The sequence below is a fragment of the Phaethon aethereus genome (genome assembly GCF_964289735.1).
Source record: "Phaethon aethereus genome assembly, chromosome: W".
Taxonomy (NCBI): domain Eukaryota; kingdom Metazoa; phylum Chordata; class Aves; order Phaethontiformes; family Phaethontidae; genus Phaethon; species Phaethon aethereus.
This window is the reverse complement of record NC_138581.1, coordinates 11,143,098-11,166,495: the sequence shown is the minus strand read 5'-3', so window position 1 is coordinate 11,166,495 and position 23,398 is coordinate 11,143,098. Positions and strand designations below refer to the sequence as shown.

Below are 23,398 nucleotides of genomic sequence, written 5' to 3'. Positions count from 1 at the left end.
TATGACACAGTCAAGTAATTCAGTACAAGCAGACACCATGAAAGCAGCTTCAAAGAACCAAAGCATCCTAGTTTCAGAACCAACTTAATGTTCTTCTGTCCAACTCCAGTGCAACAGTGAGGAGGAGAAACCACTCCTGTCTCTACCTACATACAATTCCAGTAGAGGTTGGGCAGCCTAAACTCTCCATGGCCAAGCTGGAAAAAGGAAACTTAGGAAAGGACACTTTAAAAATTTAATTTAAGAAAGTGGGCTCTGAGTGGAAAGAGAAATGCCAGAGTGATGCATGTGGGCAGGCTTCCTCAGTCACTCTCCTTTGTATGCGAAAAGCCGGACTCCTTCCTGCTGAGAGCAAGTCACGCTGGATGTGAAGGTGGCGGGGCTGGTCCTGCTCCACTGCATGCTGAGAATCCAGGAATGTGTTTTCAGCTGGCTCCTGCACGGGCCATTAGATCTTCCAAAGCATTGTGTTGATCATTGTTATGCAATAATAAGACCTCCTTAATGTCTTTTAGTTCAAAGCCCATTTCTTTAAATTGACTCATCAGTTGGAGAAGTTCTATGATCTGAAAGACACAGACAGTCCATTATTTGCAAAAGAGGATCAGTGCTTGGTGAAGGTTTAGCACAGAGCCAGTCTTCAGTGACTGGGCATCCCATGGGGTGGATTCCTATTCCCCAAGTACAGCCCCGTTCCAGCTCCATTTGGAAAAAGTCCACTCACACAAGAGCCAACAGAGCTCTGGGTGCAGTAGCCCATGGGGCCTCACCTTCAGTCCCTGTGTTTGCAGTCCTGCATTTCCAAGATCCTCTTCAGGAAGGGCACCAAAGCACAGTCTGTAGGGGTGTCTCTCCCAGTAGGAAATTTATCAGCCTGGCCTAATTTGGACTCTGATTAAGGTCACCCTGGCTCCCCTATCTAGCAGCTACTGCTGCAACTGAATTTTTTAAAGTTACTTTGACTTTGGGAACAGTACAGCAGCCCTTGCTATCAAATGGCTCTTCAGATCTAGGGCAAACTTGGTGGATTAGCACAAATCCTATTGGACACACTGTGTATGATACTACCAACATCAACCATGAATCCTCCCTGAGCTTTGAAAAAATAAGGTAACAAGAAGTGAATCAACTGATCAGGCTTTTATGAACCCTCTGGTCCACTTGGAAGAGGGGAGTGCAGGACACTACACCAAACAAAAAACCAACAACAGGTTGAAATGGATGATCAGGAAATTAGCCATTTCCAATTTTGGGGTTAAGCCAGTAGCAAATGCGTTTCCTGAACTCAGTCACTTCTCCCATCTTCACACTGTTGTTCCTCAGTTTGCAAGCTCATCACTAAGTCCAAGGCAGGCAGAAGGGCATGCATATATATATATGTCTGGGTGGGTTGGGTTGCACCTCTAAAGATTTCATATAACAACTTGGCACACAACAGGCTGGCAAACTTGAAAAGATCCTGCTATCCTCTGCCCTGGCTACCAGCTCCTGCGTCTGTACTTTTGGTGCTGGTAAAACAGCCAGACAATGAACGAGACCTCAAAAAAACATATTTTCCAGCTTCTTCCAGAGAGCACTAACCCAATTTGCTGAGCAGCCATGAAGATGCATTTGTACAAGGGAGAAAATTCACAGCCAGGGTAGGCTGGCAGGGTTTGAAAGATAATTTGCTGCTTCTGAAATTAACTGTCTCTGTACCAAGCATCTCGCCCACAAGAGAACTCTGGGTTCAAAACATTACAACCAGAATAAACAGGGTCTTTGAAAAATCCTGTCCCCATAAGAACGCATGCAAGTGAGAGTGATAAAGCAACACAGAAGAATTCCAATATTCACTTTATCACCGCAAGGATGTCCTTCAGCAGTCAGTTTGGAAACAAGGCAGCATTACCATGAAAGCCAGAATTACATCAGCCAGAGGAACTGCTGCTGGAATTCCCCATCATGGCACATTCTCTCTATTCCTTAGCACATTGCATCCTCACCTTCTCCTCTGAACACTGGTGCATTTCCAAAGCTGCTTCAACAAGAAGTGGATCAAAGCCCTTCTCACAAAGCTGTCCATGTGCAAACAGGTAATCCAAAACCTGTGTGGAATGAAGAAAAGAAACTAAGTTTGCAGGATGGCATTTGCAGCGCGTGGTTGAATACCATCTCTGTACTTGCAGAGGGGCTGAGCATGACTCTACCCCAGGCTTCACCAGGGACCGAAGTCATTCCTAGCAGAGTTGAGATGCTCTTTATGCAAGAGCTTGTTCAGAGAAAACAAACGAGCCCTTCTGTCCTCCTGTGCTCTCCCATCAGCTCTGAACGTCATCTTCCACTCTAGTCAAAACAGTCTCAGAAGCCTATTTTAGCCTGATCACTGAGCAGAAGGCATAAGTTTAACTGTGCTCTTTATACTACAAGTTTTTAAAATGAAACTGTACGTCCAGCAGTCAAGATGCGTCAGCTTTTAGCTTCCTCTCAGATAGCCGCAAGAGCTGATGCAATCTGAAAGCAGTCAGCCTTTTAAGATCAACTCAGCATACTGGTGACTGAGCTGCAAATCCCAGCTCATGCTCACAGAAACCACTGCCAAATTTCTTATTGGTCCTCAGCTTTAAGAGGTACAGGGAAAGGTCAGATAGGTGATGCTAGGAAGGCGAAAGAACACAGCCTGCAAATACAGCAGGATTTAAAACCACCCTAAGGGACATTTTTTCCATTTGATACTACAGTTCAGTCCAGCGCACAGCTTAAATCGCTCTCTATGCATAGGTAGTGGGCAAGCAGGTCAGCTCCACAAGCAGAAATCACTGGGACACTCTTCCTCCCCAGGCAACAGGCACAGTCCCACCAGGCGATGCTCTGCACAGCACACAGGCTGCCTAGGGTCAGCATGGAAAGTTTGGCCACACTCTCCCCGCTTTAAAAAGTTTGTTTGAAGGGGATCCAAGACCCAGAGCCACCCTTCACCACTTTATGCTCTGTGACCTGGTTTTAGCAAGCATTTGAGGCAACACATAAGGCAGGAAGCACCACAACCAGAGCACACAAAAGAAAGTTGGTCAATGGTGCCTTGTGAGAGCCTTTCAGGGCTGTCTGCAGGGGGCAAATCTCTCTCTACAAGGAGAGATGTCAGCATCGTAACCCCTTATGCTCAGAACAAGGAAAGTTGGCTGGTTTTTTGTCACATGGCACTAAGCATGGTGTAGAGCCATGCTAAGCTTCCTTCAGATGGTTTTGTGGCTCCTGGGAAGGCCCAGTACCTCTCCCAGCTTCATATGGAGCTAAGGGCCCATCCCAAGCTCAGCACAGCTCTGACCCAGCACCCAGAGGTGTGGTCAACTCAAGCAGTCTCTCATCAGAAACATGCAGACACTCTTTGGTTTTGGAAGCCTTTACTGCCAGGTGATAACTCATCTAGCAGTTAATATCGCAGAAGCTACAGGCTGCAACCCCTGGCTAGAATAAAAGTATTCCTCCCTATCCATTTTGCAAACTCAAGGTTGTTTCTCAGCAGAATCAGCATCCAATCAAGGGTTTCTTTCCCACTGCACAAGCTCTTACCTGGTCTATGTTCTGTCCCTTCTTCTTCATGGCTTTCAGGACGTTTTCAGGCGAGTACCCCATGTTGACGACAGTCTCTACACACTGCCTCTCACTAGCGGAGAGGGCCTGCTGTAGTTCAGGAGCAGGGCCACCTGACCGCTTTGTGCAGCTGGTGTTATTGGGCACTTTAGACACTGGGAAATTTTGGTGTGTTACCTAAAGGGGAAAACCCAGAGGCTGAGGTGATGGTCATCTTCTGCACCCCCACATCCTGTTTCTGGCAAGTGCAGAACCAGGATACCCCATGTAATTAATCTGGGAGGCTTTCTACATTTCCCTCGGGAAGTTACTCACTGTTAGGATGAAACCAAGCAGTGCACATAGTCTGACTCCCACCATATTCTTTTTACCATCAAAACAACAATCAACAACCCAGATTCTTTGCAATATACCCTCTCCTATCGGCGGGACCAAAACCTTTCAGTACAAAACCTTATGATATAGTCAAACCCTGTACCTCAGAGGAAGCATGGAGATTGCTTCCTTCACCCCAAGTTTACTCATCACCTAAGATTTTCTGTACTGTAGGAACACTACTTCTGGAGATTTTCAGAAACAGAATCCAGGTCAAGCACACAAGTATTTGGGAACTTACCACAGGGATTTCTGTTTCCTTGTAGCCTGGGTGTACCTGTTGGAGAGCACACAAATGAGGTTGTGGCGAATGATCACGCTCAGCCTCTAGCTCTGATCAGGACCGAGTGCTTTATTTTTCCTTCTGCCTTTCTATTTATAAGATACAAATATGGATCTGGACTATGCAGTAGGGCAGGATGTTCCTCGTGTATTGTTTCTTGGCACACAAAGAGATGACATTCACCTGCCAGATGGCTTTCCAATCTGGTCTGTTTACATTCTTTCCTTGGACGGCGTTCTGCCCTCACCATTCATCAACTCCCTATGCACTTTAAGAACATCCTGCTATACTGGTCTTCTATCTGAGTTATTTATTACTCTTCTTTGATGATGCAGCACGCAGGGACTTGTTGCCCTGCCGTTCCCACACAAGGTTACTATAAACATTATGCACCAGTGAGCAGAATTTGCTACAGCTAGAGGAGAAAGGTCTTATGGGAGAGATCTGGGAATAAGTCTGCCATACTAGGGAGACCTGTGGTCTGATCAGGCTTCCACATGTGAGATGCAGACATTACGCAGTTGTGTGTATTTATAGAATAGCCATCATAAGGTTCGTTACTTCTCTCAGTGCTCTACAAAAATGGATTATACTCCAAGAAGGATGTGTCCCCCCTCAGCACAGGTAGTGCTTTCATCAATCCCTTCAGTGACAGGGAAGAAGGCTGAAAGGAACAGGAAAGCACACCTGATCAACACATGGCTCAGGGGCTGGTGCCGTCGTCAGAATTTTGGGTTTTTTGACCACGGGGCGGTTTACACGGTACCGGGCCTCCTGGCAGCAGATGGAGTGCAACTGACACCAAGGGGCAAAAGGATTCTTGCTTATGACCTGGCAGGCCTCATTGAGAGGGCTTTAAACTAGATTTGAAGGGGGGAGGGGATAAAACCGGGCTCACTACAGTTGAACCTAGGGGTAGCGTGCCAGAGTTGAAATTGACAGCCCAGCTCAGGTGCATCTACACCAATGCACGCAGCATGGGCACCAAACAGGAGGAGCTGGAAGCCATTGTGCAGCAGGACAGCTATGATGTAGTTGCCATCACAGAAACATGGTGGGATGCTTCTCATAACTGGAGTGCTGCAATGGATGGCTATAAGCTCTTCCGAAGGGATAGGCAAGGAAGGAGGGGCGGTGGAGTGGCTCTGTATGTTAGGGAGTGTTTTGATTGCATAGAAATCAAAGATTGTGAAGACCAAGTAGAGTGCTTATGGGTAAGGATGAGGGGGAAGGCCAATGAGGCAGATATCCTGCTGGGAGTCTGTTACAGACCACCCAACCAGGATGAAGAGACAGATGAGACATTCTATAGGCGACTGGCAGAAGTCTCGCATTCGCTGGCCCTTGTTCTTGTGGGCGACTTCAACCTACCGGACATCTGCTGGAAGTATAACACGGCAGAGAGGAAACAGTCTAGGAGGTTCCTGGAGTGTGTGGAGGATAACTTCCTGACACAGCTGGTGAGTGAGCCCACCAGGGGAGGTGCCTTGCTGGACCTGCTGTTTACAAACAGAGAAGGACTGGTGAGAGATGTGGTGGTCGGAGGCCGTCTTGGGCTTAGCGACCACGACATGATAGAATTCTCAGTTGTGAGCAAAGTAAGGACAGGGGTTAGCAAAACTGCTACCACGGACTTCCGGAGGGCAGACTTTGGCCTGTTCAGGTCACTGGTTGAGAGAGTCCCTTGGGAGACAGTCCTGAAGGACAAAGGGGTCCAGGAAGGCTGGACAGCCTTCAGGAAGGAAATCTTAAAGGCGCAGGAGCAAACGGTCCCCATGTGCTGTAAGAAGAGCTGGCAGGGAAGGCGACCGGCCTGGCTGAACCGGGAGATTTTGCTGGGACTCAGGGAAAAGAGGAGAGTTTATCACCTCTGGAAGAAGGGGCAGGCAACTCATGAAGAGTACAAGGATCTCGTTAGGTCAAGCAGGGACAAAATTAGAAAGGCAAAAGCCCAGCTAGAGCTCAGTCTGGCCACGGTCGTAAAGGATAACAAAAAATGTTTTTACAAATATATTAACAACAAAAAGAGAGGCAAGGAGAATCTCCATCCCTTACTGGATATGGCGGGGAACATTTTCTCCAAGGACGAGGACAAGGCTGAGGTACTTCATGCCTTCTTTGCCTCAGTCTTTAATAGCCAGTCCAGGTATCTGCAGGGTATTCAGCCCCCTGAGCTGGAAGATGGGGATGGAGAGCACAATAATCAAGGAGGAAGCAGTCAAGGACATGTTAAACCACCTGGACACCCACAAGTCTATGGGCCCTGATGGGATCCACCCGAAAGTACTGAGAGAGCTGGCGGAGGAGATTTCCAAGCCACTCTCCATCATTTATCAGCAGCCCTGGTTAACAGGGGAGGTCCCAGAAGACTGGAGGCTTGCCAATGTGACGCCCGTCTACAAGAAAGGCCAGAAGGAGGATCCTAGGAACTACAGGCCTGTCAGCCTGACCTCTGTACCGGGGAAGATCATGGAGTGGTTGGTCTTGAGAGTGCTCACAGGGCATATGCAGGACAACCAAGGGATCAGGCCCAGCCAGCATGGGTTCATGAAAGGCAGGTCCTGCTTGACCAACCTGATCTCCTTCTATGACCAGGTGACCCGCCTAGTGGATGAGGGAAAGGCTGTGGGTGTTGCCTACCTAGACTTTAGTTAAGCCTTTGACAGCATCTCCCACAGCATTCTCCTGGAGAAACTGGCGGCTCGTGGCTTAGACAGGTTTACTCTTTGCTGGGTAAGGAACTGGCTGGATGGCCGAGCCCAGAGAGTTGTGGTGAACGGCGTTAAACCCGGCTGGCGGCCGGTCACAAGTGGTGTTCCCCAGGGCTCGGTTCTGGGGCTGGTCTTGTTCAATATCTTTATTGATGATCTGCATGAGGGAATCGAGTGCTCCCTCAGTAAGTTTGCAGACAGCACCAAGTTGGGTGGGAGTGTTGATCTGCTGGAGGGTAGGAGGGCTCTGCAGAGGGATCTGGACAGGCTGGATCGATGGGCAGAGGCCAACTGTATGAGGTTTAATAAGGCCAAGTGCCGGGTCCTGCACTTGGGTCACAACAACCCCATGCAACGCTACAGGCTTGGGGAGGAGTGGCTGGAGAGCTGCCTGGTGGAAAAGGACCTAGAGGTGCTGGTTGACAGCCAGCTGAACATGAGCCAGCAGTGTGCCCAGGTGGCCAAGAAGGCCAACAGCATCCTGGCCTGTATCAGAAATAGTGTGGCCAGCAGGAGCAGGGAAGTGATTGTGCCCCTGTCCTCGGCCCTGGTGAGGCCGCACCTTGAATACTGTGTTCAGTTTTGGGCCCCTCACTACAAGAAGGATGCTGAGGTGCTGGAGCATGTCCAGAGAAGGGCAATGAAGCTGGTGAGGGGTCTGGAGCACAAGTCTTATGAGGAGCGGCTGAGGGAACTGGGGTTGTTTAGTCTGGAGAAGAGGAGGCTGAGGGGAGACCTTATCGCTCTCTACAACTACCTGAAAGGGGGTTGTGGCAAGGTGGGTGTTGGTCTCTTTTCTCCCAAGTAACCAGTGGTAGGACGAGAGGAAATGGCCTCAAGTTGCGCCAGGGGAGGTTTAGATTGGATATTAGGAAAAATTTCTTCACTGAGAGAGTGGTCAGGCATTGGAACAGGCTGCCCAGGGAGGTGGTGGAGTCGCCGTCTCTGGAAGTGTTTAAAAAACATGTGGATGTGGTGCTTCAAGACATGGTTTAGGGAACATGGTGGCACTGGATTAATGGTTGGACTTAATTATCTTAAAGGTCCTTTCCAACCTTAGTGATTCTGTGATAATAATTGTAAGCTTGTTTAGTCTGTCACTGACTGCTACATGTTCATACAGCTCAGTATAACACGTTGGCTCCTGTTCAGCTCTTGACCCAGTGCTATGTTGCCTGAATGATAGTGATAATTTTGAAGTCATTGCCTAGAGACTTCCCTTGATTTTTTTTGACCATGAGAAGGAGTAAGAGAAATATGTACCTCTCTTCTACTCTCAAAGCACTGCCTTTCATACACCATATATGAGCGATGTGTCACACTAGATAAAAAGAGCATGAGATTTTTCTACCAACACTCAGTCCCATTCCCTGTACACCAACAAGGCTGGGTAACATTCCCTGCTGTATACCTGCTCCATTTCTGCAGAACCAGGCTGCCAGAGGGCAGAACCAACCCACTGCTTTATACTACTTCGCCCAAGGTAACAGGAGTGCAAAGTCACAACTTTGCCCCATCAGATCTGCACATTTCAATTAATCCATTTAAAAGTCCCCCTGCATTTTAAGCCAAATTAGAAAAGACTGCAAGATATTACTTTGGACCAAGAGCCTCCGTTTATTGCCTTTCTTTAATACCTTTGTAAGCCAACATAGATTGCTTGAAAGCTTGTCCAATTCTTTCAGAAAAGCCTTCTTTGGGCCAAAACTAAAAACCAAAAAGCAAACAAACAAAAAAACACCAAACAAAAAAAACCCAAACAACCCCAAAGCAAAAACACACACCCCCAAACAAACCCAAACACCAACACAAAACAAACAAAACAAAAGTCACACACACCCCAACAAAAATTGTTTCTAGTAAAACAATTTTGAGAGTGTATATTAGGATTTTGGCAAATTTCATTGCGGGGGGGAAGGGGGGGAGAGACTTTAGTTCTGCATTTCTGACCATTTTCATCACCAGGGTAAGAATTTATCTTCTAGGAGACAAAGCCTGAGAAATCATGTTCAGTCTGATGGACTGGTTTACCCAAGAACCTCTCCTCATGGTAGTAGAGGAGTTCAAAGCTCTTCACACACACCCTTCCTCCAGGCACTTTTGCCAGAGCAAAAAGCGCTAGAACATGGGATACACTGGAATGGGGGTCTGGAGTAGCCCTGAAATCAGCTGGTTATCAATTTGAAGGATGAGGCTTTGTTATTGATGCTGCAGCCAGGAAAACCAAAACTGCTTCTGACACCAGAGATTCAAGAGTCTGGGAAAACCAACATTTCCTCCTCCATCTTCTTGAGCTTGACAACCTGACCTGTGCTTGTCATCAATGACTTCCAGCAGAGGAGGGAAACACCCCTTTCCTAAAGGAACTGCAAGGGACAAAGCCAGGACTGATCACTCAGCAGCCACGCTCCCTTACATCTCAAACTTGCACTTCAGTGCCCTTCAAGCAGCAGACGTGCAGTGCTTTGCACACTGCGCTTACTTTTAGGGACTTCATACAGAGGTCAGGAGCCCTGCCTGCAGTTGATGTGCCTGCATACATCATACTGCTGCAGCAGTGTATTTGGAATGGTCCACCAGGAATGCCCCATCCTCCCATAACCAAAGGTTTGTCTAAATAAAATGCATCATACTAATCAGGTCTCTGACCAGCTTTGTTTAATTCCAACCTGTTGTCTTTACTAGTCATTTCACCCTCTGCCAATGCTGCAAAAAGCAGTCCAGTGAGCTTTAAAAAAAAAAATACTCAGAGGAGAGGGGACCAGCCAGGACAGAATCTGTGTGGCCTCACAGAAATCACAAATTCATTTCCATCCAGAAAAAAACCCAGATCCAATTCACTGGTAAAGCATAAACTCCAGTGGTAACTCCAAATCCAAAGTTACAATTTCTAGTCTTGTGAGAAAAAAAATTTATATATAAAATCACTGTGGAATACACTGGGACATATAATTGTCCTGAGGCTTTCTAAGAAAGACAGGCTTATTCTTGTGTAACCTAGAAGAAAAGGGACACATAACCCTTCTGGCTCCCAGACATGGAAATGACACTGACTTCCTTCTATCATTTTCATACTCTGAGGATTTTTGTTACATTTACTTCAATTTCTTGCAACTCAGCTGTCATTTTCCAGCCACTGGGAACATATCACTGTGACCATAACCACTGTTTAATATCTTCATCAACGACATAGTCAGTGGGATCTGTCTTTTGCAGAAAACACCAAGCTGAGTGGTGTGGTTGACACGCCTGAGGGACAGGACACCATCCAGAGGGACCTGGACAAGCTTGAGGAATGGGCCCCTGTGAACCTCATGAGGTTCAACAAGGCCAAGGGCAGGGTCCTGCATTTGGGTCGAGGCAACCCCCTGTACTATTACAGGCTGGGGGTTGAAGTGATCGAGAGCAGCCCTGTCAAGAAGGACTTGGGGGTACTGGTGGGTGAAAAGCTGGACGTGAGCCGACAATGTACGCTCACAGCCCAGAAGACCAACCGTATCCTGGGCTGCATCAAAAGCAGCGTGGCCAGCAGGTCAAGGGAGGGGATTCTGCCCCTCTACTCTGCTCTGGTGAGACCCCACCTGGAGTACTGCGTCCAGCTCTGGAGCCCTCAGCACAGGGAAGACATGGACCTGTTGGAGTGGGTCCAGAGGAAGGCCACAAACACGATCAGTGGGATGGAACACCTCTCCTGTGAGGACAGGCTGAGAGAGTTGGGGTTGTTCAGCCTGGAAAAGAAAAGGCTCTGGGGAGACCTTACTGCAGCCTTCCAGTACTTAAAGGGGGCTTAGAAGAAAGATGGGGACACTTTTTAGCAGGGCCTGTAGCGATAGGACAAAGGTTAATGGTTTTAAACTAAGAGGTCAGATTTAGAGTAGCTATAAGGAAGACATTTTTCACAATGAAGGTGGTGAATCACTGGCACAGGTTGCCTAGAGAGGTGGTAGATGCCCCATCCCTGGAAACATTCAAGGTCAGGTTAGAGGGGGCTCTGAGCAACCTGCTCTAGTTGAAGATGTCCCTGCTCATTGCAGGGGGGATTGGACTAGATGACCTTTAAAAGGTCCGTCCCATCCCAAATCATTCTATGATTCTATATTGTGGAAATATGAAACAAGTAAATTCTGAAGTCTTGGAACTGAAACAGAAAGAACTAGTTCTGTCGGCTTACCTATTTCTTGGTTTGCTATTTCCAAAGCAGAAATAGTTTCAAATGAAGATCTTTATTACTTCTCCTAGTAAGACTTTTGTTTGTTTGTTTATCAGTTTGTATCTTCCTTTACAGTATTCTCAAGAATATACCTTGCCTCTTGGTCTTTAATAAGTTTTAATACAGCAAAGAGATTTGAATAACTAGAGTGAAAATTTGGCCATATGAATGCCCATCTATCTAGTTGTAAGAGATCTTTCACGTTAATCCCCAGGGATGTGTCATATGCCATACTTCAAGGTTTCACCTCTGAGCTACATACGATCATACAATCGCCTCTCAAACCTGTGATCTGTAGCAGTGAGCAGTTGCTCAGTGTATTGCTGCTTCTGCCAAAGTTTGCTGTATTAAATTTGTTCTAGTGATCAATAAACAGCTGTTCTGCTGTGCTCTGACAAATACACTAGTTGTCAGAATACTGTATTTCACAATTAATAATGCATTTACCTAAGCCTGAAAAGAGGAGAAAGAACAAAAGGAGAGAAGCAGTATCACTTGTTTCAGAGCACATGGTGTCACACAAAAACCTACAGTATACCAGTAAGACCACAGAACCAGTGAAGCACTGCTTATATTTAACAGAAGCAGACAGATTATTTTAGAGCCAGCTAGAGGATTTGACTACACAGTTCCCACTAGGCTTCATGAGTACTGGTGTCCAGATCTCAGGTTCTTTGGAAAAAGAAGTCCGCAATCTTACTCAAAACTCTGCTCTCATTCACAAAGACAACAGCTGGTGTGAAGTTAAGTGTCCCCAAAGTAATTTTAGAACTTGCTACAAGTTTGAGGAAATGAAGCATCAAACTCCTGTGTCAGAGCTGTACAGCAACCAACTGTACCATTAGTGATCTGAAATGATCCTCAAGACTGCTTTTGGTATCCATAAAGCAATCTTTCCACCCTCCTTTACAAGGAAGAGGGTACATACCAGATTTCAGACCACCATCATTTTCATCCTTTTAAAGGTTAGATTTTAAAAGGATCTCAGGAAGAAAATAAAAACCAAAAACCGAAACACCAAAACAAAACAGACAATTCTTTCACTGCAGGTCAACTGCAAGCACTTTTTTCTTCCCTGAATGACACAGCACATGTGTGTTTTTTTAACGTTATTGCTTCTACTCCTTGAAAAAGCCTACATTTCCTCTTATTTCCAGCAAATAAGCAAGCAAGCCAAGGAACAAATCTAGCAGAGATTTAACTCAAAACCTAAAAGCAGTTCAGAATCTGATATATCTCAGTTGGATAAGACAGAACACAGGACTGTACAAAGAAGATCTCATATGCTTAGCTCAAAGGTGTGCAACTATGAACAAGAGCTGAAAAGCTGAAAGAAAAGTCACCAGAATTGGTCTAAAAATATCAGATTTGGGGGAAACCTGCAAAGCAATCATCTAAGGTTCAGAACTGCCAGCATGAAGACCTGTTTGATCAATTTGCCATGTAAACGAAGAGGAACTACTACACATGATCTACACACCACTCCCATTAGATGAACCTAAAACCTCAGGACATTTTAGAAGCAACATCTCCCTCCGCACCTCCACATCTCCCCAGCAACCCTGATTCTAACCCACTGCATGTTTACCGTAGTCAGTGTGCTTTGAGATGATTCTTCTTCTGTACAAACTGTTGACACAGCCAGGGAAGGCAGCCTGGATGAAGAGGATAATGTTGATGTCTCCATGCCACTGTCCTCATTTAGAGTGGAAAGACCAACCATACGGTGTCCATTTAGTTCACTAGCCTTACTTTGAGTACAGGTCTGCAAAGAGCTGAGAAAAGTGCCATTGCGGAGACAGGTAGTGCTGTGGAAAGTGCCTGTGAGCTTTGATGATTTCTGATCACTCTCATCAGAGTCAAGTTTAGGAAAGGATAGAAATTTGATATTGCTCACTGAAGTGATAGGGGACAGGGACATCTTTTCACAATTTCCCAACTGCGGTAAAGTGATAAAGCCATTAGATTTGTGAAGGGGCTTGAAGTCCGATGTGGCCCTTTCTACGGATGCCAGAACTTCCTCATCTTGCAACACAGACTCAGACCCTCCTTTGGGCAAAGTATTCTCTAACAGCTGGGCAACAGTTGGCCCAGTAGTACCAACATGAATTTCAAGAATATTTTTTAATTCCTCCTTATCATCGATAGTTTTTAATTCCAGTTTGTCAAATGGGTCGTCTTCGCATTCAAAATCAGCTGGATTGAAGTCAGTTTTTGGACAAGGTGGACTGAGAACCTTTTGCTTCACAGCACTGCTGTTGGCTGGCATGGGAGTAAGAATATTATTGTGCTGCAGGCTAACGAGGATGGGGTTAATAGGAGGCGGCATGGCCTCAGGGCAAGGTCTGTCTGAGAACCCCATTTTGTTGCTGACCTCTGGAACTGCTTTTGAGTTTGTTAGTGCTGCTTCTGCCTTGCGTTTAGCTTCTCTCTGGGCAGCTTCAATTTTTTTGATATCTTCAGCCCACTTGATTGTTTTCTTTTCCAGTGAGAAGTCATACTGATCAAGGGTGGAGGGGGAAGTAGAGGAGGAGAAAAAAAAAAAAAGATAAATTAGAAGTAGTGGCTATGATCCTTATAACGGAAACATAAGTAACATAGAATAAGAGCTACATGAATTACCATGGACAGGCATCAATTTTTCCCCCAGCATCTCTTGTAACCTACAGACTGGCAAAGCTAGAAGACACGCAAAGTAGTTCATTTTGCCTCTAGCAGCAAAACCTGGCTATAGTCTGGATTAGAATATCATATTTTGCCTCTTTCCTACATTTAGTTGTGCTTTAGAGCTACTGATCATCCCAAGATCAGTTTCACAGCCCTCCCACCCTCTCCCCCCAGGACAACAGACATAGCAAGGGGAAGTTGAATGCATTACTAGATGGACAATCATACCCAGGTCTGGCACCACTGAACTATCCCCTGTCCACAAGTTTCACAAGTCATTCTAGACTATGGCAGAGTAATTTTGCATCCAAAGACCAACACAATATTACTCATTTCCCCCTAAAAGATTCATAAGGGACTTGCTATTAGAGTTTTACACCAACTAGTTTGAGAGATATTGGTATTCTTACCCCAGTGCTCACCAGCCAAAGGGGATATATTGGCTACACCAATGAGGACTACCTGCAGTAGCAGATTTTGCTGCAGTTACTGGCATGACAGGCTCCCGCAAGCTTCTCATTTAACATCAGCTCTGTCAGGGCCAGGTTAGCATAGGAATGCATTTGTAAGCTACTCACTACCAATTTACTGGCCACCATAGTGGCCTGGTTGAGAGGACAAAATTCTTAACAGGCTAAATCTACTTAAAGCTTTAACATCTTATGAAGAATGAACAGCCTCAAATGCTCTTTAAACAACCACAAAATGTTCAGAGAACACAGCCTACAAGCTACGTCCAGGCTACAACCTACCTGTGACTCACAAGAAGTCATAGGAAATCCTTGACAGGGTAATGGTACATAACCAAACAGGAGTGCTCTTGCCACAGGACTGCTAGGTCATACAAATCCCTAGCTCTAAAGAACAAGCCAGCAAGGCTTGCTAGGCCTCTACTAGGCTTTTCTGGGACTCGCTATGTGTTACATCACATCCTGTCCTATAGTGGGCTCCAGTGAGATCCTGGAGACCTGTTGTCTCAACTGTATAACAGTTTTCCCTTCCCTTAGCTCCAAGGCTCTAAGAGGTGTGACACACAATTTATCAGCAGGGTGACTTTGAAAAACAACTCACTGGCAGAAGTGCTGGGCACTACTCATTACACATTCTTTGCTATCTGAGCAGAGCTACTGTAGGTTTTTTTGTGTGTGTATATGGAGATATATACACACGCACACACACCCCCTCAATTGACCAAAGCTGTATTTTTTTAATACTAAAAAATGGGGAGTATTTATATAAAAATATATGGCTTTCGGCAATTTTGCTTCCCCGCACTTTTTTTTAAGACAGCTCTCACTACAGCTGTAAAGGAGTCAAATTGCACTGCGATATGCACAGTCTACATAGTCATATATTATGCAAGGTGTTGCAGTCCAATCAGCATACTATACTTGAGCCTCAGCTTGGCAGAAAAACGGAGACATAGCACAATGAAGCCAGCAATAGGACATCAGAGTCTCCTTTAGCTCTCCCACACCAGCTTAACTAGGTGGAAATATGTTTATTAGGACAATCAGGTAATCATTTAATAGTTATAATGAAAAAGCCATGATGTAGGGTAATTGAGATATTCATCACTCCAGTGGATGAGTTGCAGGGCAGAAAAAAAAGGCAAAAAAAGGCAGAACCATCCACAGCAATCTGTCACAGCTGAAGTGAAAACAATCATCAGTTTGGACTGACCAAGGAAAATCATGGATCCAAATAAGAAAACATAGATCAACTAGATTTCCTGTATCACAACCTGCATTTAGAGATTAGATTGTCAACATTTATGCTAAAGCAATTGATTTTATGCTGCCAAGAGTTTATGGTAAGAGAGACATGCACCTCAATGACCTGGAAGCCATCCGTACCAAGCTGCAACCTGTTTCTCCTACAGCTGGAAAAGAATTCCCACTGAGAACTGCACAGAAAACAAGAACTGGAAATTTATTTTTTCATCCTGCTGTTGTGAGAACCCATAAAATATGGTCATAGAAACACTTGTTACCCTCAAACAAGATTCTGCAAGTATGCCATAGCATGGGTGTATCAGTTCTTACCATTTTTCCTCTTAAAAATGCTACTCAAATTTAATCAGGGTAACATTTAGACTTATGACTATTACACAAAAACATTGTGCTTTTTTGAAATAGATACACTAAAATAAATGCTATTAGGCTTTTTAAAGCAGTAAGAAGTAGAAACTTTTTGCACAGCCTATCATATTTTTATCTTTCTATATTTTCTAACATATCTTCTGCAACTACTGCCTAGCATACAAAGTGACACTTACAGGACCAACAAGACTAACATTTGAACACATGTGCAAACTGTGACTACTTGCAATTTACAGCACCACATGTTGGGGGCCAGGGGTGAGGGGGAAAGAGAGCAGAAAGGCAGAACACATCACTTACCTGAGCTTCTCTGACAAGCTGAGAAGAATCAGGCAGGCAGAAACCAATGGGTAATCCAACCTTCGCGGGGGTTTTGAATTTGTCTCCTATCTTAAATGGGACATCGTCAAGATAACTGAAAGGCCCTAAGATCAAAAGCAGAAATTGTATCCAAAAAACACTTGAGTTGAATGCATTCAAGCAAGACTCACATTTCTGCATTTGGGAGCTATTCTATTTCTGTTGCCCCAACTATACCAGGTGACTCAATACAAAATAAGTTGCTTGATCAGAAACACATTTAATCTGTTTGGACTTCATTGCCTCAGTTTTGGTTTTTGTTTTTTAATGTTCTAGCTCATAACTATTAAAAAAACCCAAAACAACCAAACACACAATACAACAATCCCACAATCGAACAAATTTTGAGGTCAATATACCCAACATTTTAGCTTCCCTTGTAACAAGACTATGCCTACACAACTGGAAGCTGAAGCTCTCCTATTATGTCTCTATAAAAAAAAATTCCATCATTTTTGTCATATTCAAAACAGGCTTTAAAATAACCCAGCTTTAGAGCAGCTAAGACAAACTAAAATCCAGGTTTTGGCATACAAGTAGGAAGTAACATTTGGGCAGAAGTGGTCACAAGGGCAAAGTGACCCAAAGTCTACACTTTAACCAAAACACATAGCTCAAGACTATTTAGCATAATAAATCTGATTTTTGAAACAAGGCAATCTAACTTAATCAGCTGTCTGATTTATGATCACTCCAATAAGAGGCCTCAGGCTTATTTCATGGTCCTCCATCTGTCCTTTATATCTATCACTTATGATATTTAAATAAGTGTTTTAGGACGAAACTCTTTCTTCGGGCATCCTGCAAACTCATGAGGCAGGATCACTTAGAGCTCAACCACCTCTAAGAAGCCAGACTATAGTTTTGTTTTCCTTGAGCTGCTGTGAAGAAGTATTAGAAAACACACAACAATTGCACTCAGTTTCTCAATTAATTGAAAGGGGTTTCTTGGATCACTAGTCTAAGCTTTTAGAATTACAGGCAAGGTTTCTGGCTGTGTATAACAATCTGAAGCATTCCTCTAGCACTCATTTGTAACTTTACTTTGAGTGTTGTGGATTCAAAAAAAAAAACATTAGTGGCAACATTAAAATGGCATTCAGTGACAAGCCTCTTGCTCAGTGAGCTGTGACTTGTCATTTTTATCTGACTCATTTTCATACTCAGACGACAGTTTAAGTACTGTTTGCATTCCTTCACTGTTGACTCATCTACAACAAGGCAGCCACAGGCTTCAAAAGGCTGAGCAGCTTTCAAAAACAGGAACATCCCGTTAATTTAGAGTTAAACATTTAGGTGTTGTCATCACTTGAGCTCTCATACTATGCACCACACTGGCTGGTCCCAGAGTCCTGTTAGGACACAGGTGGTATTTTCTCCAGCTTTGAAACCATCAGGCTGAAAAAACCTGCATCCCACCTGTACCACACCAGGATGAAAAAGCGCTCCAGGCAGATTATAATAGCATTTTCACTGATCCTTAATTAGAAGTACTCATTCAAACATTACACAGCACAGCATCCAGATGGCACCTCACTGGCCACCAACACCACAATTTGCAACACAGTATCCAAATAGTATTTGAGCTGGCAATTTGAGAACCTGGATATGCCAAAGCATTTGCTTATGCAGAAATAGCAACTGTGGCAGCCTTTGCACCAAGAGCAGGAAATCATGGCCAGGTCAGAGACAACCTAATCTCCTGACTGCTCAGAGGCTGGCATGACTGCTACTACTATGCTCTGCTTAGTTCCACTGGCATGAGTCCTGCTCTAAGCAGGATGACCCAAGCAAAGCAGGATTACCTCTCTGCACTGATCTCACAGCCCAAATTGCTCAGTGTGCAAATACTTCTCTTATTAGACCTATTGACACAGGAAGTGGCAGACTTGCACAGCCTTCTTGTTTGCCTGAAATAGATACTAGCCACAGAGGGTACAAACATACATTATGGTATTTACATAGCAACATTCTTTGTTTTGGTACAGTAAAAAAAACACCTAAACACACCTAGACTAGATGGGCTGCACTGACAGCTGCCAGTTTAACCTCAGCAGCTAGACTAAAGAATAAAAACCTAGTTTCTTCCCAGCATACTGACTGTCCTGGTTTCAGCTGGGAAAGAGTTAATTTTCTTCATAGAAGCTAGTATGAGACTATGTTTTGGATTTGGGATGAAAAAATGTTGATAACATACTGATGTTTTCAGTTGTTGCTAAGCAGTCAAGGACTGTCCAGCTTCTTGTGCTGGCCTGCCAGCGAGAAGGCTGAGGGTGCACAGGAAGCTGGGAGGGGACACAGCCAAGACAGCTGAGCCAGGCTGGTCAAAGAGATATTCCATACCATATGACATCATGTTCAGTATATAAAGCTGGAGCAAAGAAGGAGGAAGGGGTGGAGGGACGTTCGGAGTTATGGCATCTGCCTTCCCAAGAAACCGTTACAGGTGACGGAGTCCTGCTTTCCTGAAGATGGCTGAACACCTGCCTGCCCATGGGAAGTAGTAAATTAATTCCTTGCTTTGCTTGCACGCACAGCTTTTGCTTTACCTATTAAACTGTCTTTATCTCAACCCATGAGTTACCTCACTTTTACTCTTCCGATTCTCTCCCTCATCCCACTGTGAGGGAGTGAGCGAGCGGCTGCATGGTGCTTAGTTGCTGGCTGAGGTTAAACCACAACATTGATGTTTTTTAAATAATGACCATTGCTATAACCTCATCTTGAATACAGGTCTGCTACAAAACCTGCAAGCACACATTAAGAAACACACCAAGTGTTTTAGGGCATTTGATTGTAAAGAGTCTTTCTGAAGCAAAACATTGATGCACATAGTATTCACTTTGTTCCAGCCTAATCAAAACAGTACTAGTCTAGTGAAGTTGAAATCTGATCCAGAAAGCCAAGAATCTTTTTCTTTTTGTAAACAGATGTCCCTTCTGCCTGAACACACTGATAGGTAAGGGTACAAATTGTTTTAAATGGCAAATTCTAAAGCAATAAGCAAAACCTACATATAGAAAGTATTACGCAAGCCACTATTTCAACAGTCACATGTTCAAGTGAAGCAATTAAAGTTTTTTTTGAGCTGTTATTTAATATGGCTGTTAGCTACTTCATCCTTTTAGCAGTTAAAAGCATATTGAGGAAGTTCTGAGAACAGCCCTGGCAAAACTGTACCTGTCAGTCTGATCTGACACCATATACTATATGATATTCCTGGCCCAAGAATCTACTACGAGAGTAAGATTTCTCTCCACTTCAGCATAATGCAGAAATCACTGGCCAACTCATAGAAGTGTCCTCCAGTTTGATAGCAAAATGGAAACATTTCAGATAAAACCAGTTAACTGGTTATGAATAGGGAACGGTTTCGAAACCAAGTGGAACTTATTTTTTGCGGTCACACAAACCACACTTACGTAATTTCAGAAATTGGAGTTAAAAGCTTTCAAGTTGTATAGTGACAGTGACAATACAACAGCAATATTAACGTACTGCACTTGGTATAACCCATGCCTTTTGCGCAACAGATGAGAGCTGCATTTCTAGATGCCACTAATTACTACAACTTAAGCTTGAACTTCCAATTATTCAAATGACAGGAGAGCATTTGAAGTTACATGCCTAGGCATAGTTATAGGTATATACTAAGAATACCCTTCAAGACAGGAAAAAGAATTCCTTCCTCTCCATCCATACCTTATGTCCTCATCTTCATCTCCATCTGAACATGGTCCTGAGTAACCTGCTCTAGGTGGCTCTGCTTGAGCAAGGGGTTTGGACATGATGATCTCCAGAGGTTCCTTCCAACCTCAACCATTCTGTGATTCAACAATAGTCCTCTAACCTCCAATAAGCAGCTCAACAATAAGTACAAGAGATACATCAACTATGTTGTCCGATTTCGTCAGCCTGCCAGAGACACTGAGCCAAAGGTAGCTGTGGGGCTAGATACTTTACAGTAAGCCAAGATTCACTTGGTAGGATTAATTCTTAACAACCCTGGAGAAAACTGAAGAAACTACCCTGATGATTTAAGACATAATAAGCCAAGGAAGTTGCTCCACTACTCCTCAGAAACAGCACTGTGACAGTGTCACTGGTATCATTAGGAACAGAGGGTACACAAAAGGGTTGACAAGTTAACCAGCCAGCTTACAGCACCATTTGTTTTGATTTTGTTATTTTGAAGCCAGAAGCATGTTCTACCACACCATACTGCTTTGAGAAATATTTAAGACGGGTTGAATTCTAACTCTGAGCAGTGTCTTTGCTAGTCTGGTTTAGGAAGCAGAAGAGAGAAATAAAAATAGACTCAAAAGACAAGCAGTTCAGAGTGTTCACAGATACGAGAACAACTGCTGAAGAGCTGTCAGCTATAATAAAGAAATTAATTGTCTTGCAGCAGGATCACTGGGCCACAGCAAAGGAGACCATCTAAAAATTAAGTTTTGATAGGCTGTTGTCCTGGTTTTGGCTGGGATAGAGTTAATTTTCTTCCTAGGAGCTGGTATAGTGCTGTGTTTTGGATTTAGGATGAGAATAATGTTGATAACACACTGATGTTTTAATTGTTGCTAAGCAGTGCTTATACTAAGTCAAGGACTTTTCAGCTTCCCATGCCCTGCCAGTGAGGAGGTGCACAAGAAGCTGGGAGGGGACACAGCCAGGACAGCTGACCCAAACTGGCCAAAGGGATATTCCCTACCATATAACATCATGCTTAGTATATAAACTGGGGGAGTTGGCCAAGGGGCGGTGACCACAACTCGAGAACTGGCTGGGCATCAGTCAGCAGGTGGTGAGCAATTTTATTGTGCATCACTTATTTTATATATTCTTTTTTCATTATTCCCTTCCTTTTCTGTCCTATTAAATTGTCTTTATCTCAACCCATGAGTTTTACTTTTTTTCCTGATTTCTCTCCCTCATCCCGCTGGGGGGGAGTGAGCAAGTGGCTGTGTGGTGTTTAGCTGCCTGACGGGTTAAACTACGACAGTCCTTTTTACCTTTACCCGGTAAAGTGAATGATTAGAGGTCTTGGAGCTTTTATCTTTTTTCCAATTGTCTTGTCAATGCCCCCTTCCTTAGACCAGATCCCAGCTGCTTGGCTTCCCTACCCTCTAATTCCAGGCTACTGGCCCCATTATCCCAGTGTTGGAGCAGCCAGGTGACAATGTGCTCCTTGGACTACAGCTGAAATCTTTTCACATATCTCACAGCTCACTCAGGGATAGGGATCTCATGGTTATCTCCAGTTCTGTCTCTTCCTCCTCCTGTTCTCCTCCAAAACACAGCACTATGCCAGCTACTAAGAAGAAAATTAACTCTATCCCAGCCAAAACCAGGACAACCATTTTCATTCATCCTTAACCAAGTATTTAAGTGAGGCATTTCTTATTCTGTACTTCAACTTCACACTTGCAAGACTGAATAAAAAGCTCAAGGAAAAATGGAACTCCCCAGGACCCTCTTACCTGAAAGATTATCCAGGAAGATCAAGGCTGAGTTTCTAAAAGCAGAAGTTTCTATAGTATGAAAAATAATGTTAGAAGTTTCACATGCACCTCCCAGTACTGCCTTGAATGATTACCGATTTGAAGAAGCTACATTACATACAACAAATTGAACTTTAGTGTTCTACAGAAATATTAATCCTCCCAAATTACACCCCATTTTCCAAAAGATAAGCACATATACAGGCAAATAATTTTTATGATACCAATCATCTGCATGACACGACACATCTCAGATGTAGAAGATTATATTCTCTTCTTCACTTGCCTGCTGAACCAGATTAGTCCATTTCAGGAAAAAAAAAAATAAAATCACTGCTGAGCAAAAAGCAAGCATAGCTTGATATATTAAAAGCTTCACTTTCAATCCAACTTCTCATGTGACTTCCATAGAAAGGATCTAGTGTCCACTTCAGCAAACATCAGATGAATATCACAACTGCAGTTCAGCTTTGATTTTGAAGGGGGAAGTAGAAGGTATTATTCTGCCATGAAGGAGTGGAGAACAGTCACAGGCTGAATTTCAGTTTAACCAGAGAACAGGCACAGCATCAGCAAGCAACTATGCAAGAAGGAAGCCAAGGCACTTCATTCCTAACAAGAAACTACTCAGAGGCTAAACACATTAGTGTCTATGGACTGTCTAGGCTGGGACATTTATCAGCAGCAATAGCAGAATTCATCCTATTGATGAGACAGGGATGCCAAATTTCACTTACCATGAGAGTCAGATCCCAACTTCTTAGAAGCCATTTAGAACCTGAAAAACATTTTAAAACATCTTTAACAACTTTATACATGTAGCACAGCATAAGCCTATGCAGTTCTACAGCATCTTATCTCTAGATTATAGGACACATTGCAGACACTTGCTTTTTATCCTGTTCCCAAGATAGATAAGCAAACTTATTTTAAAGCTCTGAGAATTGACCAAGCAAATAACTTAGCCGAAGGTCTGACAATCTAAATGGCAAAATGAAGAAGAAAAAGAAAAAACAGGGCCAGGAACCAGTTAGGTTGATCAGGAAGGCAGAGAGTTCCAGATCACAGTGCTCAGAGGCCGCTCCATCCCAGCCCCATGGAGCACACCCTGCCTCCCCTGGCATTAAGAATAGCTCTTCCTACTGGAAATACCACACTGATCCTCCTCAGTTTAATCCCTGCTGTTCTAAAAAGGGATACTATCATATTGGGTACACAGTCAGTTAGCCAGCATGGCACTTGTCTAGACACACTGGATAATGTGCAGATAACAATACAGGTATACAATAAATGGTACCATTAGGAAGATATTTTCGGATACACACAAGAAAACAATGCTAACAATAGTCCTCATCCACTGCCCACAGAATTTTACTAACAACTTTTAAAATTTGGATACAAATGCTACATGGCCAAGATGTTAAACACAGAAGTACCTAGCCAGCTTTTAACACAGAGCAGGCCTGTCCTGACAAAAGAGCTGTTTTTAAAACAGAATTAGCCGTCAGCTAGAACCCTGCTCCAGGATGCTTATGGTGTTTTCAGTAACATAACTGGTTCTTTTGCTAGATTAGAAGTACATCACAAGATCTTTCTCAAGACACCACAGCATAATT

The 23,398-nt window shown here is 44.0% G+C and overlaps 1 protein-coding gene across 1 annotated transcript; it reads right to left on the bottom strand.

Moving 5' to 3' along the window:
* Window positions 1-425: 425 nt before the first annotated feature.
* LOC309415056 (ubiquitin-associated protein 1-like) lies at window positions 426-22,553 on the bottom strand (the record flags this gene model as incomplete). Its single annotated transcript, XM_082012447.1, has 6 exons — window positions 426-566; window positions 1,986-2,087; window positions 3,553-3,750; window positions 12,741-13,652; window positions 16,222-16,346; window positions 22,520-22,553. 6 exons carry the CDS (start codon window positions 22,551-22,553, stop codon window positions 426-428), a joined length of 1,512 nt encoding a protein of 503 aa, XP_081868573.1.
* Window positions 22,554-23,398: the final 845 nt, after the last annotated feature.